At 36.1% G+C, this 18,983-nt stretch overlaps 1 protein-coding gene across 1 annotated transcript in view; it reads left to right on the forward strand.

Moving 5' to 3' along the window:
- The window catches only part of LOC120240610 (protein FAM13A-like), a gene marked incomplete at its 3' end in the record, with an annotated part of 35,458 nt that extends 21,247 nt beyond the window's left edge, over positions 1–14,211 (forward strand). Inside the window, exons 2-3 of the mRNA XM_039245371.1 lie at positions 6,428–6,617; positions 14,002–14,211. Coding sequence (XP_039101302.1) covers positions 6,428–6,617; positions 14,002–14,211 — 400 coding nt within the window. The remainder of the gene's footprint in view (positions 1–6,427; positions 6,618–14,001) is intronic.
- Positions 14,212–18,983: the final 4,772 nt, after the last annotated feature.

The following is an 18,983-nucleotide window of genomic DNA, read 5'->3' on the forward strand; positions in this document are numbered from 1 at the left end:
CATAATGTCAAGTCTTAATGATAAATGATGATGAATTTGATTTTTTTGAGTTAAGGTGAATATACTCAGATATCAATTATAAGGGACTTTTTCCCCCTTGCAGATCCTATGTGATCTTTGATGCTGTGAATATCCTGTTACCCAACAGCTTTTCACTTGATGTTTTAATGTCCATTGATAATCCTTGATAGGGTCACTTGTTAAATGAGTTATGGATGTTGGTGATTTTATGATTCTGTTATCCTTCCTACAATTTGGATGCAGCATTTTCTGCATGGAGGACTTTTACTAAAAAGAAAACAAAAACAAAAACAAAACCCTTCCCTCCTAAATTTCACTTTTATTTACACAGTATATTATTATCACTTATAATTGTTAATCCTGGTGCTCCACGTTTTCCATATTTGACCCATAGGAGCCTGTTTAATCAGGCCTACGGGTCTTTTTTGACACATTCTATTAGTTCTTGACCATTTTTTTTTTCTTTCTGGAACAAGAGGTTTCAAGTTTATCTTGTGCTTTCCTTGCACTCCTTTTATTTGGTGGTAGAGTGGCTTTCTACTGTCCACATTCATGGTTAGATTTATTAGTCCTAGCCCCAGAGAGTTTTAAGGCCCATAGTTCCGAATATAACCAGCAATGTAATCTGATTGTTCTTCAAAGTACCTTAAAATGTTGGTACTTAAATTTTTGGAGATTGCCTTAAAGAATTAGAAGCCGTTGATTTCAGTAGTGTCAAACTGATTTTTGTATTAAGCTCTACAAACAAAGCTTCATGTAGTGTTGTCCCCTTTGGGCTCATAGAACCACCAATGTTTAAGGTTCTGGAAATAAAGTATCGTGTCATAGTCAAGAGCTCAAGCGCTAGAGCCAGAAAACCTTGGGGTTACATTCCCGACCACTTACTAGTTCTGTCAACTTAGGCAAGTTCCTTTTTCTTTGTGCCTTAATTTACTTGTCCCATTGGGAATAGTAAATGTGCCTACTGATACAGTTAAGATTTAGAGATGTTAATTTTAAAGTACTTATGACAGAGCAGCCATAAAATCAGCACCCAGTAAATGTTAGTTATTATAAAATCAAGACTTCTGAAACTCAGCCCATTCACAGGATTGATGAAAGTATTCTCTTTTCAGGTTCTAATAAAAATGTTGATGTTGTTTCTGAGCGTATCTGACTTTATTTTAGGGTGACCAAGAAACTTGTAAATAATACTATGTTCCTATTTCACAGGAATAGGAATTTTCTCATTTCTAACAAGGGCACTAAACTGTTCAGCATGTGCTTTTTTTTCTCACTACTTCTTGTGTGGAGGCAGAATTAAGCATCTGTCTTTGGGACTCAGATTGCCTTAGTGTGACTTTTAGCTACACTACATCCTTGATGTGACCTAGAACACACTGCTTAGATCCTCTGTGCCTCTGAAATGGGGATCACGGAAGGCTCTTCTTTTCTAGTGTTTCTTTACTAGGGTGTTAATAAGTGAAACTATCTGAAGTATCTGAAGCCATAACTGACACAGTCCAAAAACTCATTCCATATAAATTAGCCATTATTCTCCTTCTGATTTTCTCTTTCCTAAAATCCTGGTTTTTCTATATGGTCTGAGGATTCTTTTATTTTTTCCAAAATACTTTTATCAGTTGGAGGTGTGTGTGTGTGTGTGTGCGCGCGCGCGAACAGAAATGGAGTTTGGCTACCTTAAGCACAAAGAAACTTTACTGGAAAGTCCTGGAGTGGCTCCCCACATGGAGGGAACAGCTGAAGCACCAGTGTCAGGGCAACTCCAGCAATGCAGGTGGCAAGAGTTAATCCCATGGCTAATTAACATCTTGTGAGAGAACTGCAGCTGGAACCATTTAGCTTCAGCCTTTTTCTGTGCTTGTGACAGTCCACTCAGGACTCAGTGGCCTGGAAGAGCAAAAGGTCTAATTGACCTGGTAGGGAGCCTGAGTCCAGTTCTTGCTAACAAACAGAGTAGGGTAGTCCTTTTCAGTGGCAGTCCCTACAGAGTTACTTACAACAAGGCTGTAGTCATTCCCCAAAAGACAGGATATATTACTACAAAAAGGGGGGAAGTGAAGACCGGGTGAGCCCAAACCAATAAATACTTGCTGCAGTCCCAGCATGTTCATTTTGTTGGCTATCTAACTTACTTTTTGGTTAAAAAAAATAAATAAAAGATAAAATAGATCACCAACTCTTAATTTTAAAAATGAATATTGGTATAAAATTCAAGAGAAATGGGCTCTAATTTCAGCCCTTTTTCACGGAGCGCACCACAGGTTTTTAGATTCTGGTTTCTTTATTCCGAAGGTGATGGTATAAGCACTCAATGACCCATAAAGATTGTTCCAGCAGTAAAATCCCAAAGTTCCCTGTCTTTTTAAATGTAGGAACCTATTGACTTTTACACATATACATAAATACACCCCATCAAGTCTAGCTTCCAAATTCAAGTGATGAATAGGAATATACACAAACCAAAGTTTAAACAGTTAACGTTAACTCTGAATACCTCAATTGGTAATTGTTATTTTTAGCTTTTATTAAATCAAGAAAGGTAAGAGGTATGTTTCAAAAGCTGAAATTCCATAGATACTGACATTTATAAAGATATCATTGTCTAAGAGTAGAAAATAATTTCAGTTTAAATAGAATTAATCATAAATAATCTTATTTCTACAGATATTTAATTTTTCCATAACCAAGGGACTGAATATTCCTTACTTACCAGAGGGATAATTATATTTATTATAAGCTGTTGTATATTTTTTAACACTTTAGGTATAAACTACTAAAGTAGTATAGTAGTTTAGGCCTAAACTACATATTGGTTCCTACCTGCTGTTTTCTTCACCAGCTAGGCTAGATGAGCAAGATTTTATAGTTATGTATTTTTGGTCACTTGAGGAATCAATTGATTCTGATGACTTGGGAAATGCAGCTATTTTGTTTCATTGTGGGTTTTTTTAAACAATATTTTTTAAATGTTAACCTGAATTACAATACCAATTAAAAACAATCATCATAGGTTCCTTTATTATAACTTTCTGTGTAGTATGGCTCTATATTGAGTAAACAGGTAGTTTCACTTGCAGTCACTTCACCATCTGTGAGGTCAGTTGCCTGTCTCTTAGTTGAAAACTTTCTAATCTATAATACCAAGATTGCCTATCTACACTGTCTACTAACAGGAAATCCAACATATGGCCTGTAGTTCTAAGTAAAGGACAGAATGAAGAGCATGGATTGTTAGCAGAAAGAGCATTAATCCAAGATATTAAACATAGACCGGATTTCTAAGGAAACTTTGACTTTCTAATAAAAACTTAAGGAATTCTTATACATATATACAAAATTATTTTAAGTTTGTTTATTTTGAGAGAGTATGTGAACTGGGGAGGAACGGAGAGAGAATCCCACACAGGCTCCATGCTGTCAGCACAGAGCCCAACACGAGGTTCAAACTCACGAACCACGGGATCATGACCTGAGCTGAAATCAAGAGTTGGACGCTTAACCGACTGAGCCACCTGGGTGCCCCTATACAATTTTTTTATCATTCAGAAGTCATTCTTACATATTTTTAGGAGATGAGAAATAGAATGATTAGATCATCAGACTACCAACCAAACAGAAGTTGACCACGATGCCTTCTTAAACAGCAAATTTGAGTCTAGACACACATTGGATATAGAAATAAGCAAGTAAATCTTCATTTTTTTTAAAAGAAGAAATCAGAATAATGTCCTGGAAGAAGAATGATGATGGTGGTGGTGGTGATGATTTATAATAAATAATCCCTACTTACTGAGTGTTCCACATACCCTCTCATTCCTTTATGTATATGAATTCAATTAAATGTCCTAGATTCCTATGAGATAGGAACTCTTAGTATCACCGTTTCATAAATGGGGAGATAGGCACACAAGTTGAGTGGCTTTTCCAAGGTTCACAGCTAACTAGAGCAGAATAAGACTAGAAACAGGAAGCTTGGTTCACAGTGCATGCTTTAAAACACTAAGCTGTATTTGTCTCTGTAAGAAGATAAAATAAAAGATAAAATGTGTATGATTTAACCTTATGTTGTCAGCTATTTTCAGTGCTACATGTTGAGAGTATTTTTAAAGTTTCATGAATACTGGTTACTTTTTTGGCTTTTTGGTCACCAGATATACCTGGATGACTGAAATTACTCATATGTTCAGTTGAAGGAGATTGATAGGTTTTTAATCCACACAAAATTATTAGCTGTTACAAATTTGGCTTAGTAAGTTCATAATTTCCTTGGTACAGAGATTATATTAATTGCCCATACTACTACTCTATAGTAGCTAGCTATCTGTATTAATACTAAATCTCTATTGTAACTTTACATTTGCTGAATTTTCAACTAGAAAAATCTGGCTTTCAAATATGAATGTTTATAGCAGCACTGTCAACAATATTATTTATTGACAAATTATAGAAAGACTCCAAATATCCATCAACTGATGAATAGATAAAGAAGATGTAGTATAAATATACAATGGAATACTACTTGGCAATCAAAAAGAATGAAATCTTGCATTTGCAATAATGTGGATGTAACTAGAGTGTGTTATGCTAAGTGAAATAAGTCAGACAAAGACAAATATCCTATGATTTCATTCATATATGGAATTTAAGAAACAGACGAACATAGGGGAGGGAAAAGAAAAATAAGATAAAAATGGGGGCAAACCATAAGAGACTTAAGATTATTTTTTTAAATATTTATTTTTGAGAGAGAGAGGGAGAGAGAGAGCAAGAGAGAATATCTGAAGCAGGCTATGGGCTCTGATGTGTCAGCACAGAGCCTGATGTGGATCTTGAACTCATGAACCCTGAGATCATGACCTGAGCCAAAGTCAGACACGTAACCAATTGAGCCACCCAGGTGCCCATATAAGTGACTCTTAAATACAGAGAACAAACTGAGGATTGCTGGAGGAGTGTTGGGTGGGGAGACGGGCCACATGGGTGATGGGCATTAGGAAGGGTGCTTGTTAGTATGAGCACTGGGTGTCATATGTAGACGATGAATCACTGGCTTCTCCTGAAACCAATACTACACTGTATGTTAACTAACTTGTATTTAAATAAATTTTTTAAAAAGATGCAGATATCTCAATGGAAATTGGTTTAATTCTGTACGAGATTCAAATTGAGAATACAGGGACCCTACTCAAAATCAAGATTGTAGAATTAACTTTGTGTCATTATTCAGGTTATACAGTATATAGGATTTGTAGTAGTAAGTTACTATAATTACGTACAAACTACACTAGGACATTAACATGAATCTAATGCCTTAGAGGAGGATGACACTCTCTTACCAGCTCTGTGACTTGTGCCAGACTACTTAACTCTGATCTTTGCTTCCTCAATTCTAAACTGGAGGTAAAGTTTTTACTTTTGGATACTAATGAGCTTGCATTTACAACATTTACACTTTGGTTGATTGCCACATTCATTCTCAAAGAGTGAAAGTTTCCCCCAATCTGCTTCCTTTGTCCCCAAACAAAATGGCTTGCATTTTTCCAGATTTTCAGTGTTTAGACTTACAGACACTTAACATTTATATAGTGCACATGCTTTGAAAAGGAAATCCCTCAGTTATAAAAGATAAATTTTAATATAGTTTAATATAACACTCCCTTGTAGTACAGATTTCTATTAAGAGGAAGAAACAAATTTATATGGAATTTTCATTGTGGTGATAACTTGAATTAAACATAAGCTGCATTTTTTATTTATAATACGCATAGTCTTGTTGAAAATGTTTAATTGTGACTCCCTGAAATGTTGCTGTTTCATAGAATATTTTGAACTTCAGTGAGAAATGGGGCTGATTTTATGTGCCAAAAAATACTGATGCGATACATTCACAGATATAATTAAAAGAAACAAATGTTCACTATACCTAAATACATTTTTTTCTGAGTCTCCAAGTTAAAGCTACCTTAAAATGACCTCTAGATACATTTTCATCTTTAGAAATCTCTTTTTATCCTAGGATCTGCATGGAGTTTTAATGATCTCAAAAATGTTTTACTTTCCTGATAACCAGGTACTTTTGAGTCCCACCCCTTGGTTACTGTAGTAATCTGTCTTAGATACTGCAGTGTATCGCTCCCGCCCTTAGCTACAGTTAAGTTGTGGCTTTAGGTTTCTCATTACTTTTCATTCCTTTTAACCATTCTATCAGTATGGGCCATTCATAGCACGGAGCCACATGTGAGAGATGTTAGTAGTTCTGATTGGAGTCAAAGTAAAAAATAAGTAAATACCTTCACTCTAGGTCTCCAGACACTTCTGTTTCAATTCAGGTGTTTCTCCTGTTACCATGCAACCTCCTGTGGTAAATATGACTGACTGCTCTTTTTTCTTATGCTCTTTTAAGCAAAGTAAAGCAGCGGTTCGGCTGAAAGAAGACATGAAAAAGATAGTGGCAGTACCACTGAATGAGCAGAGGAGTTCCACATATAAAAAGTTATTTGGAGTCAGTCTACAAGAGCTTCAGCAGCAGGGGCTCACTGAGAACGGCATTCCAACAATAGTGGAGAGTATAGTGGAGTACTTGACAAAACATGGTAAGTTACATTTTAATTCCAGTGTTTTCAGAGTTCTCGTATACAAGAAGAATGTTTTTGTGTGAACTACTTTACCGTGTATTAGAATAGTCCTAAAACACCTTAATTAGGATATCAAATAATGTAATGTACCTTTTCCTTTAAAAAGGACATTAAGAGCATTATTACTGCTTAATATTATATTGACAGTACTATTCAGTTTATCATGAACCAATTTAACCATTGAGATTTCTAGTTTGGAATGATTCCTAGTTTTGAGTTCTAAAATACACTGTTCTAATATTAATAGTGACTTCTCTTGATGCATTGAATTCCAACTGATGCTAATTTTTAGTGTAACAATAGTTGTGGGGTATCTTTTTCAGCTGAGGCTATCCATGAACTTGATGCCTTAATTGCTTTCATAAGCTCAGTACATACTTTAAAAAATATGATATATAGTCTTATGGAGAGTCATTTACTTTTGAAATGATACAATTAAGCATTTAAAACAATTGGAGAATACCATAGGTCTTTGAATGATAAAAAGATAAATCTCCTTGTTACTGAGAGCTATCTTACAGCTTTTTAAATGAATTTATTTAAACTAGGACTTCAAAACCTGGATAAGTAGAGAGAAATTCTTTCATATCCTCGATATTCATGCTTTTCAAGTGAGGCCACTATTATGGGAAAACCCCAAACTACATAATAAGTATCAATAAGCTTTGGAAGTTTTGAGAAGGAAATATTCTGAGGGAAATGCAGGGGGATTTTCATTATTTTCTACACGGAAGCAACATTTCTATGTGAAAGACTCACTGCAGAGTAGAGCTGAAACTTCGTTGGAAAGGTAAAACTTGAGACTTCAGAGGTGTTTTGTACTTTGTGCAGTTTGCTTCCTTATCTTCCCATGATTACAAGTACCCCCCCCCCCCCCAAGAAAGAGACTTCATTGGGAATACGTGAGAAGCACAGTGTATCTGTTCCTTTGTAGGAACGTGAATCAACTTGTGACAGGAATGGTATGGCACATAGTTCAGACCTCAGAAGGTCAGGTGTTTTGTGTTAACTGAAAAACAACTATTTGCCCAGATTACTAGGTATGTAGATACCAAAATGATATTCTTTTCTGAAAACTGAAGAGCCAGGTTTGCATTTTTACTTTATAGGAGCTATCTCTGTATTTTTAGAGGATGATAAGCTACAGACAGGTAAGCTACAGAGCTTAGCGAATAGCTCTGGGTTTATTCCAAAACTTTAAACAGGTTAAATAGAAAAGGTGTTGTATACAGCATGGCAGGATGATGGGGACCTCAGCCTAAGGCTCTTGAAGCCGGATTATATTAATTTAGAACTTTGAAGAAGTCAAAAACACTCAGTATTGAGTAAAAACATATCCTACTGATTTAGATACAAATGGGTCTCTACATAATTCATTTAATCTCTTAAATAAGGTTGAGTATTACTCATTTGGATACAAAGTGTGACTACTTAAAATATTTTGGTTTTGGCGTAGTCAGTGCTTTGATCTTTCATCCAACAACGACTAATAGCCTCTCAGGGTTATCTTATGTAATAATCACTTTTGTTTTTAATTTAAAAAATTATTGAATTGTTAATATACTTATATAGTACAAAATACAGGAGGGTATACAATTAAAAATCTCTTCCTCCAAAACCTGTCCCCTGATTATTCATTATCAGTATTACTTTCTGGTAACCGTATTCCTTCACTAGTGTCTTCTATATACTTAGGAAGCTATTTTATGAATATATAATCATATATGCATATCTTTTTTCCCTTTAAACCTGAATATAACATACCATCCATACTGTTATGAATCTTTTTAAAAACTCAGTTAACAGTATATTGTGGAGATCTTTCTGTATTGCATAAAAAGCTTTACTCATGTAATTCTTTTTTTCCCTTGCACAGTGTTTGACTATACATATGAATTATTTAAGCAGTCATATGCTGATGAATATTGAATTGTATTCAGTCTTTTGCTGTCTGTAAACAGTGATTCAGCGACCAACCTTTAACATGTGTCATTTCAAGCACTATGAGTGTATCTGTAGACTATTGGGTCAAAGGATATGTGCATTTATGATCAACTCTAGAAGAGTTGAACCAGTTAAATTCACAGCATCACTGTATGAAAATTTTGGCAAAATTTGAATTAAGAATTATATCTCTTCTTACCCATAGTTCTGCCTGAACTGGGTGTATTCAAGTAATGCAAACTAAACATTTTAAAGGGCTAAATCAGTCATTCTTAATTAGAAATATAGAAAATCTATTCTTTTTTTAATTTAAAAAAATTATTTATTTTTGAGAGACAGAGAGACAGAGCATGAGCAGAGGAGGGCAGAAAGAGAGGGAGACACAGAACCTGAAGCAGGCTTCAGGCTCCGAGCTCTTAGCCCAGCTCGAACTCCCAAAATGCAAGATCATGACCTGAGCTGAAGTCGACCACTTAACCCACTGAGCCACCCAGCTGCCCCTAGAAAATCTATTCTTAACTGGAAATGGGAAATAGAATCCCTAGTGGAATCTTTGCACATCCATGGAATCCGAATCTTGGCTTGGCAACTAAGGTAGGCAGGGCACCTACTCTCTGTTTTGAAAGGCGATATAGTTAATTACTATGTAGACAAACCAGAGGGTCTTTATTGTGTATGAAACTACCATGTTAATAAACCAAAAACCTTGTATAAGTTTGGAGGGTAGTATGAAGTTTGTGAGCAAGATACTTCAGTTATTTTCATTAATTATTTTGTATTTTTTTGTGTCAAGAGATACTTATTGTGCATCTGTGTATTACTGTGCACCTGTCATGCAGAATACAATATGCTCTCTGCCAGGTATCAATCAGATGTCGGGATGATGGGTCATATCATTTAAGCCTAGGTAGATACTGGGGTCATACTTTGATGTTTAATATAAATATAAACCCTTAACAACTTGAAGGAAAACTCTTTGTTATAAAAGAATTTTAGGACAGAAAGAGTTTAAGGTTTATAGGAAGGACTTTTAAAAAGACTGTCAAGTTTTTTTTCTTTACATATTTTTTCTTTATAAAAAAATTTTCCCATTGGAAGGAAAATCTTGCAAGTTATGAGGCATATCATCTTCACACTAGTTTAAAGTAACTCATTTTGTTGACAATGTTACTGGATTCCTACAGCATAAAGATACTGTGGGATGTACCATTTTAAGTAGTATAGGACTGTCCACTTGCCACCAGGTGGCAGAATATGTTCATGTATTGTCCTACTATTTCTGGATCAAAGTGTGCCAGTTAAGCAAATTGTGACTTATGGCACACTTAGTTTCTAACAATGTATGCATACTATTTTGAAATAAATACCTCAGTTGTACAGAAAATTGTCAGTGGTAGAGATACTATTTAGTTTATGTAATTCTTTCATTTTTAAACCAATTATTAAATTGTTTCATGGTGTTTAACCAATAACTCCTGAAATTGCATATAAGGGAATCCCAGAAATAAAGGAGGGTAACCTCACAAAGCCTTATAAACCTCTCCTTCCTCTGGACGTTTATTTTAAAATCATCATTTCCTAAAAATTTAGAGTAGGGAAATTGAAAGATTTTATAGTCTGGTAAGTCTCATTATGGGTGTTGGATATATCATAAATCCATAAGGGCTTTAAGAAACTATGAATTCTTTTTCCCAGAGTATAATAGAGCCATGTCCAGAGGTAAATTGTCTCTAGTTGAAAATCACTGGGTATAAGAATTGTTTGGGTGAGAGATGTTTTGAGGGGAGAGGGTTATACAAATAAATGGAATAGAGACAGAAAAAAGAATAACTGAGAAGCATTAATTTCAGTGATTTCCATTTATACCTTATCTCTCCACCAGTAAAAGCCAGTGGGATAGAGACCTTGAAAACCAAAGCCAGTTCTTGGAGCTGTGTAGTTATTTTGGAATAACTGGAAATATTTATTTGAGGGAAGGGTCAAAAAGCCTTATTGGAAAAGAAAACCTAAGGTCAAAGCTAGAAAAACACTGTGAAATCAGGTCCAAGAAGCATTTGCTGGCCAAAAACAAGCTGAGGAGCTGGGTAGATACAGGACTGGGATGCATAATTCTAAATTTTCATAATTTGGGTCTTGGGATGGGATTCTTGTTTGGGGGTGCTATCTGCTTGATGGCAGTACATATTTGTGAAGTTATAGATAAAGCTGGTAGAATGGGGGAAATAGATCTTGAAAGCTTTAAAAATGAGTTAAACAGGAGGCGCCTGGGTGGCTCAGTCGGTTGAACATCCGACTTCAGCTCAGGTCATGATCTCGCGGTTTGTGGGTTCGAGCCCCGCGTCGGGCTCTGTGCTGACTGCCAGCTTAGAGCCTGGAGCCTGTTTCAGTCTGTGTCTCCCTCTCTCTCTGACCCTCCCCTGCTCATGCTGTCTCTCTCTCTCTCTCTCTCTCTCTAAAAAAAAAAAAAAAAAAAAAAATGAGTTAAACAGGAAGTCTCTCAATAACTGATATTCTGCAATATTAAAGAGCATGGCATATCATAGTAGTTATCTGTTGCTGTGTAACAGATTGCCCCCAAACACAGTAGCTTTAAAACCCCACTGTTCATTATCTCAGTTTCTGTGGGTCAGGAATCTGGGCACAGTTAAGTTGTGTTTTCTGTCTTAGGGTCTCTCATAAGGTTGCAGTCATAATAGTACTTGACTAGGGGAAGGTTCACATCCAAGGTCATTCACGTGGTTCTTAGCAAGATTCAGTTCCTTGTGGACTGTTGACCTGAGGGTCTCAGTTACTCACTGGCTGCTGTCCAGAAACCGCCCTCAGTTCCTTGCCACGTGGACCTCTTCATAAGATAGCTAACAAAATAAAAAGCAGCTGACTCATCAGAGTGAGCAAGCCAGCAAAGCCAGAGAGAAAGAGAGAGAAAGAGAGAGCAAGCGCACAATAAGATGAACATCAGCCTTTTATAACCTAACTTCAAAAGCAATATTAGAACCTAAACATAATTTTTTGTTATATTCTGTTAGAAGCAAGTCATTAGATCCAGATCACAGGCAAGGGGAAGGGATTACATATGGGTGTGGAAACCAGGAGACAGGTATCACTAGGGTGATTTGAGAAGCTGTCTACCACAGAGACTGACTGCTTTCTCCTCTCATTACATAGTGCCCTGGTCATAGTGGTTGTTAAAATACTTTACATGTCCTCTCTGGTTTCCCAAACTTTTGTCAAAATTGGAGCTAAAATTTACGTAAACTTTTCATATCCAAATTTATATAGTATATACACACATATGTATGTATATACACACACATATGTGCATATATGGGCACCTGGGTGGCTCAGTTGGTTAAGCATCAGACTTTGGCTCAGGTCATGATCTCTTGGTTCCTGAGTTTGAGCCCCATGTTGGGCTCTGGCCTGACAGCCCTGCTTCAGATTCTGTGTCTCCCCTTATCTTTGCTCCTCCCCTGCTTGCACTTCATCTCACTCTGTCTCTTAAAAATAAACATTGAAAAAGTTAGTTAAAAAATAAGAAAATTAATGTAAACATCTTACCAGTCTATGAACTCTGTAAGGATAATGGTAGTGTTTGAATTTCTTTTTCAAAGTTTTTTTTTAAGTTTCTTAATACAGTGCCAAGTATTCATTAAATATTGAGCCCAAGGGTTCATAAAATTTTTTATCAAATTACAAATTAAAATGAAATTAGCTTTCTTCTTTTTCTTTAGAAAGAGCAATACAATTAGGTAAGAAAAACAAAAGCTGACATAAACAAACAGCTCGCATCTGAATAATTCTAATGGGCTTCAGTGCCCTAAGGCATAATTAAACTCTCAAAAGAACAGTGGCCAGTTAAGTCCTTGGCTTGCTCTTTACTGGAAAGATTATTTCTTACACCTTCAGCATGCCTCCACAGGCTGCCTTACGTTCTTATATAGTGTTCTGTCTCCTTAAACCCCAGTACACTGAGCTGGAAATCATTACCTTTCACCTGAACCGGCTACCCCCATTTCATCTTATGCTTTACAGGGCTTTTTCCTGAATTCCTAGTTTTTAAACCTTAAAATTACCTTTCAACTCTTCCTCTTCCTTACTTCCTTTTTGTATGAAGTTACCAAAGCATCTTTTTTCTCTACTTTTCACTTCCTTCCCACCAGAATCCGTCTTATTGCCTTAGAATAGAATGTGGTTCCCAAAGGCAAGCTTTCTGCCCTTTCCATCCTCTACTTAGCTAGCAAGATCTTCCTTAACCTTTGATTATATCATGTTCCCCCTACTCCTTAATGCTCCCATGATAAAGTTGTAGCTTGTTTTTCAAGTAGACTCTATGCCCAGTGTGGGGCTCAATCTCATGACCCTGAGATCAAGGGTCACATGTACTACCAGCTGAGCTAGCCAGGAGCCTCAAGTGTTCACTCTTGAACTTGACATTTGTGGCTCTATCCTATTTCTTCCATTTTATTACCCCTATCACTCTTTGATCTAAAGACTCCACATTTTCATGTGTTTATCTTCCTTAATGTTGTACTGTCTCTGCAATTCATTTATTTGTTCTTCTTTGTCAGGGATGAATCACAGTTTTCTGTGTCCTGCTGCTTACCCCTTTGGGGCCCCTTTTTAAGAAAAAGAATACAAAATTAAGAATACAGAATTAGACACAGAGCATTTGAAAAGATCTAAATATATGAGGAGCCCTGAAGCTTAAAGTGTATTAGCTTCACAGTTCATCAGCCCGTCTTCCTATCTTCTTTATGATTTTGCCAAAGATGGTGCCCAGCGACCAGATTCTTACGGAGGCTTCTCTGCTGCCCCAGCCAACAATAAGATCCCCCATCAATTGGCTGACAGCAAGGGTCTTCTCTTATATTACTTTATAGTCTCAGTGTTATCCTCTGAATTTACAAAAAAAAACCAAAAAACAAAAAAAAAACCCTCTTCTTATTTATTACAAAGATAATCAATACAGTTAAGTTTCTTACATACATGTTAGTGGGTTTTTTTTGTTTTTGTTTTTACATAGTTGTTTTCAAAATGCTGAGGTGCTGCTGGAGCCCAGGGTAAGTTTCTGTTACATACTACAGAAGATTATAAATGCAATTTTTTTTTGTAGAATAGCATTTGTTCTATGTTTCTATGTGTATGAAACTTATTTTCAACAGTCTGCTTTTATAACAATGCTATATGATCTTTTTAGTTGATACATAGTAGATTTGAAAATTTATTATCCTAGCAAAGCATCTTTATAAAATGTGAACATCTTCCAGTATGTGATAATTATTTGGAAAACCGTATACTGAAATTTATTTTGTTGTTTTTGTTGTTACCGTTCTTTAGAGTTAGTGTCTGTTTCTGAGAAATCTCTATTATTTTCTGTGTGTCTGCTCCCCTGTTCCAGGACTCACCCAGGAAGGCCTTTTTAGGGTGAATGGCAACGTAAAGGTGGTAGAACAGCTCCGATGGAAGTTTGAGAGTGGAGTGCCCGTGGAGCTCGGGAAAGATGGGGATGTCTGCTCGGCAGCCAGTCTGTTAAAGCTCTTCCTGAGGGAGCTGCCAGAGAGCGTGATCACCTCGGCATTGCACCCCCGATTCATTCAACTCTTCCAGGGTTAGTGCAGTTAAAAACGTCCACTTCACACAGCATTATTTTTCAGTTAAAACTAAGCCTTTAAATATTAAACACCTAAATGGTAAATATTAAGATAAGCTTTTAAATATAAGTGGTTTCTCCACAACCACCATTTTTCTCTTTTACTCTAGGCTCTTATTTTCTACTCTAAAATAATACTAAATTGAATATGAAATGCCTCTACTAAGTGTAATTTCTGAGACTCTTGGCATATGAATACTTAACTAATACTGAAAAACCCTAAGGTTTGTGAGCCAGAGAAATTCTTTTCTGACTAGTGGCTATCATAGAGGGAGTGGGAGTAAGGCATTAAATTCTGTAGGAGATATTGATTAAGTTATATTTCGTTAGTGACCTTTGAGACTAGAAGGTCAGTAGTGGGCTGTTTCTTGCCTAAGCAAGAATGAGTCCTAAAGCAATTGTGTTCCTTTTACACAAATGAAGGAAAATAGGTTTTTGATTGCATGATGAAGTGATTTTAAGTGAGGAAAGTTTATTTTTAAAGGTAGTAACTGTAGGCATAATCATTATTTAGTTCTCCCTCCTAAATATAGTAAGAACAATGATTTAGTCTTGAAAAGCCATTTTTTGCCTTGTTTTTTCAAGTTAGAAAAAGAGAATATATATTTATAGGAGTGTTAATTGCCAGATTAAAGAGGATGTTACTTAAAACCACATTCCTCTAAAGTAGCAGAGTAATTATTCTCATGTAGTACACATACTAAACAACGGGTATGCCAGAAGGCCATGTCGCATGTTGTATTCTATTTGAAAAATCGTAATTATATATGAAAGTAAAAATTGCAGAACCATTTGTTCTGTATTTTAGTATTTTAATCTTTCTATATCAGTAAGTGAAAGTAAGTGACATGTTAGAGGCTTGTTCATTAAAAACTGAACTTTTTCATGTTTACATATATGAAGATTTCAAGAGGGTAAACATTGCTCCCTAAATGATTCTGGTAAGGAATATATTATCCTTGTCATGAAGATATTAAATTTTAAAATAAATTTCTAAAAATAAATTAAAAATGTGTTAGTTGAAGATTTAAATATGTGCTTCATACAAAATAAGAATCAATATATATTATTAAGAATCTTTATTAATATTATGTCTTAATATTAGGTACTAATATTAACACTTGTGAACTTTGAAAGGTTTTATCACGTTTCTTAGAGTAGCTTACATTTGATAAGGAGAATGCACTGTTTTATTTTTATTAATTACATTGTAGAAATATTTTGTAATAATTTAGGTCTTCTTTGTAAATTATCTTCTCATTCATTACCTCTTTCCCTGATGGCCAAAAAATTTAATTTGCACCATAAAAAACAAGTACTCTCATTCTAAACGTAAGACTGGTTATATACTCCAGTGGTTGTGTGATTATGCACAACTAATCAATTTTAAATGGGGCAGAGACACTAACATTTGCCTTAGTGGTGGTAGTCTCTCATTTCCTGAAAACCTCTGGGGCGACATCTGATAGGTTCAATAAAGGAAGTATTCATGAAAGTACCTACAAGCATAAGCTGCTAAGTGAGGGGAGGGAATAAAGTATGCTTCAGATATCAGACAGTATAGCCTCTTGAAAATAAATTTTTCTTTCCTAATTCAGGTAAGAAAAAAAGATCTGTGGTGCTTCTGTTGATTTCTTCTGTATGTGGTATTGTTAGAGTAGAGGGTATATGTGACAACAGGTCACTCAAAAGCTGGAAGTGACAAGGCTCTTTATGGACTCCCTAAAGGCAGATGTTACACTTGGCCAGTTACAGTCTCCTCTCCCCTTTTTTACTAGATGTTAATATATTAAAATATATATATATTTTGAGAAAACCTCCTTAGTAAAGACTACCCTGCTTTTATATTTCAGTCCTCATAACAACAGTTTAAGTAGTTTTTAGATTCTGTCACAACCCTATGCGAGATTTCTTTTTTTTAAAATGTTATTAAGGACCTTTGAATTTTATCCTGTGTGAAGAGGAAGCTATTGGATCCTTGAATATACTTAGTTTCCCAGATCAAGATCCTCTCTTTCATGCTTTATGGAATTGTAGAGCCTCAACTAGGTGGTTTTTTTTTCAGACATTTAAGCTAAACCAACACTTGCATTGAGGATAGTCTGAATGCTGCGTGTGAGCCTCCTTGCTGCTCTAGATTGTCTTTTGATCATGTAAACCAACAGTGACCTCTGTGTGGAAGAACACCATTGAGATTCTTTCACTGATAACAGATTTTCAACTTTAGACTTGACTGAAGTCTAAAGTTCTGAGATTGTATTTTTAGTTAGCATACCAATATTTCTGCATACCAGATGCAAAAGCTTCCATCTAAAGTTGATGCCTGCCAGAACCTTTGCTTGAGTCAAAGCCCCAGTTTAGACAATTCACACTGAAGAGACACTGTAAAGGACTTCAGTGATCCTCCTTTCCTGTTGCCATGTTAAACTTCCCTCCACTGTGACAACTCCCTTTTCTTGATTGAGGTTTCAGCTTAATTGTCTCAGCTTGGCAGTGTTTCATATTTTTTGATCTGTTATCCTTATCTTGGTGGGCCAGTAACATATTTTTTATTTTAACAATCTCAGCTATGTTTTGGGAATAGATGTTGATTATAAACAATAAAGAGGTTTCAGGATAGCATTCATTTCATTTAGGATCAACTAGAAACCCTTTTATTTGAAAGTTCCCTATTGAAAATCTTCCGTAATATAAATGTATCTCCATCTCAGAACAAATGTTTTTTTTTTCATACTTGTTGAGGTGGAATTGGATCAGTCCATCAATATTTATTTGGTACCTCCTACTTACATATAGGATGAGACCAAGAAATAAAAGATTAAACATCCTGAGTTCAAGGAGTGTGTGATTTGAGGAGGTAGAATGTGTGTGGTATACATTCTACAGTTCTTCAAATGAGTATTAAGAACATCCTATGGGATGCCTGGGTGGCTCAGTTGGTTGAGCATCCAACTTCAACTCAGGTCATGATCTCATGGTTTGTGAGTTTGAGGCCCTCGTCAGGCTCTGTGCTGACAACTCAGAGCCTAGAGCCTACTTCAGATTCTGTGTCTCCCTCTCTCTCTGCCCTTCCCTGTTCATGGTTGCGCGTGCTCGCGCTCTCTCTCTCTCTCAAAAATAAACAAACATTAAAAACAATTAAAAATAAAACATCCGGTCAGTGGTAATAAGAAGAGAGGGGAAATCAATCTGGATTATGGTGGTCAGAGAACACTTTGTGAAAAAAGTAATTTGGGGGGCATAAGATGACTTTGGATGGTGAGGAAAATCATCTAGGCAAGGAAAAGAGCATGGACACAAAAACATTGTCAGTGGAAATGGGAAATGTCTGACAAAGCTGTCAGTAGGCAGCTACAGGAGATTAGCAAATGATATTACTTAAAAACTAGAATGAGACTAGATGGTAGAGTCTATTGAATGTTAGGTTAAGGAATTAAAATTAACCTACAAATAGTAAATTTTTGAAGAAAAAAGTCATAAGATGGAAGCAGTATTTTAAGAGATGCTATGTAGTATGGGTGGATGGGAAGAAGCTGAGTACAGGGAGAACATCTAGAAGACTGGCAGAAACTGAGGTCTCAGTCCTAAGGACCTGTATCTGACAAATAGAATTTTTAATTGAGGTAAATATATGTAATATAAAAGTGACTATCCACTTTTACATGCACACCTCAGCGGCGTTAAGTAACATTCCTATCCATCTCCAGAACTTTCTCAACATTCCAGCAGAAACTGGTAATGGAATTTTAAAGAAAACATAAACAGAACAGGGTGGCCAATAGATAATGAGATTGAGATTAAGAAAGGAGTCAAAGGTAACCCAAAAGTCTTGAGTTTATGCGACTTGAAGAACGAGAAGGGTAGTGTGGTGGCTGGACCCTGATGCCCATACCTCTGAGGATGGCCACAGGACCAGAAGATCAGGTTGTCACACTGTTGTGAATAGAAATTAATAAATCAGGAAGAAAGTTTTAAGACTAGGGCGAAATAGTACCAGGGAGAGCTCCCTACTAATTTAGTGCTTTGCGGAGATCCAAGGCAATTGTTGTTTGTTTTTTTTGTTTTGTTTTTGTCTTCAGTAATTCAGTCTTTTCTGTCTGTACCAAGGGTGGGGCCTTTACTTATCAAAATGCTTCGGCCTGTCAGACCTGATCTTTTGTCCTAAAAGGAAGCCTAGTCATGAACTTTCTAGGAACATTTAGTGGCTGACTAATGCTCTTTCCCTATCTCCAGGTAGATCTGGGACTTAAGCCAAAGACTCAAATGCTATTAGCTTGGTAGATTCTGGTGATCTCTTTATTGTCTATCTCAGATCCAGTTATTGCTGTTGAAGAAGGGAGAAAGATCCTGATGTGGCTTCTTGACAATTGGTCCATTAATAACAGATAATGAGAGTCACAAGAGGAAGGTAATTATGGGGCCATGAAGAGGAGCTTATTTTAAATAGGTGAATAAAATGAATGTCAGTGCTTAGGAGAAGGAAATGAAGGCTGAAGATGTGAATTTCATAGTCCTCTGTGTGGACTCCTCTGGACAACAGAAATTTATTTTCTCACAGCTCTGGAAGCTGGAAGTCTAAGATCAAAGTGCCTGCAGGGGTGGTGTCTGATAATACCTCTCTCCTTGGCTTGCAGATAATACCCTCTCACTGTGTCCTACACAGCCTTTTCTCTGTGTGTGAACTCTCCTGGTGTCTTTTCCCTTTTTTACAAGGACACAAGCACATTGGA

The sequence above is a fragment of the Hyaena hyaena genome, unplaced genomic scaffold, assembly GCF_003009895.1.
Source record: "Hyaena hyaena isolate Hyena2069 unplaced genomic scaffold, ASM300989v1 scaffold_255, whole genome shotgun sequence".
NCBI lineage: Eukaryota > Metazoa > Chordata > Mammalia > Carnivora > Hyaenidae > Hyaena > Hyaena hyaena.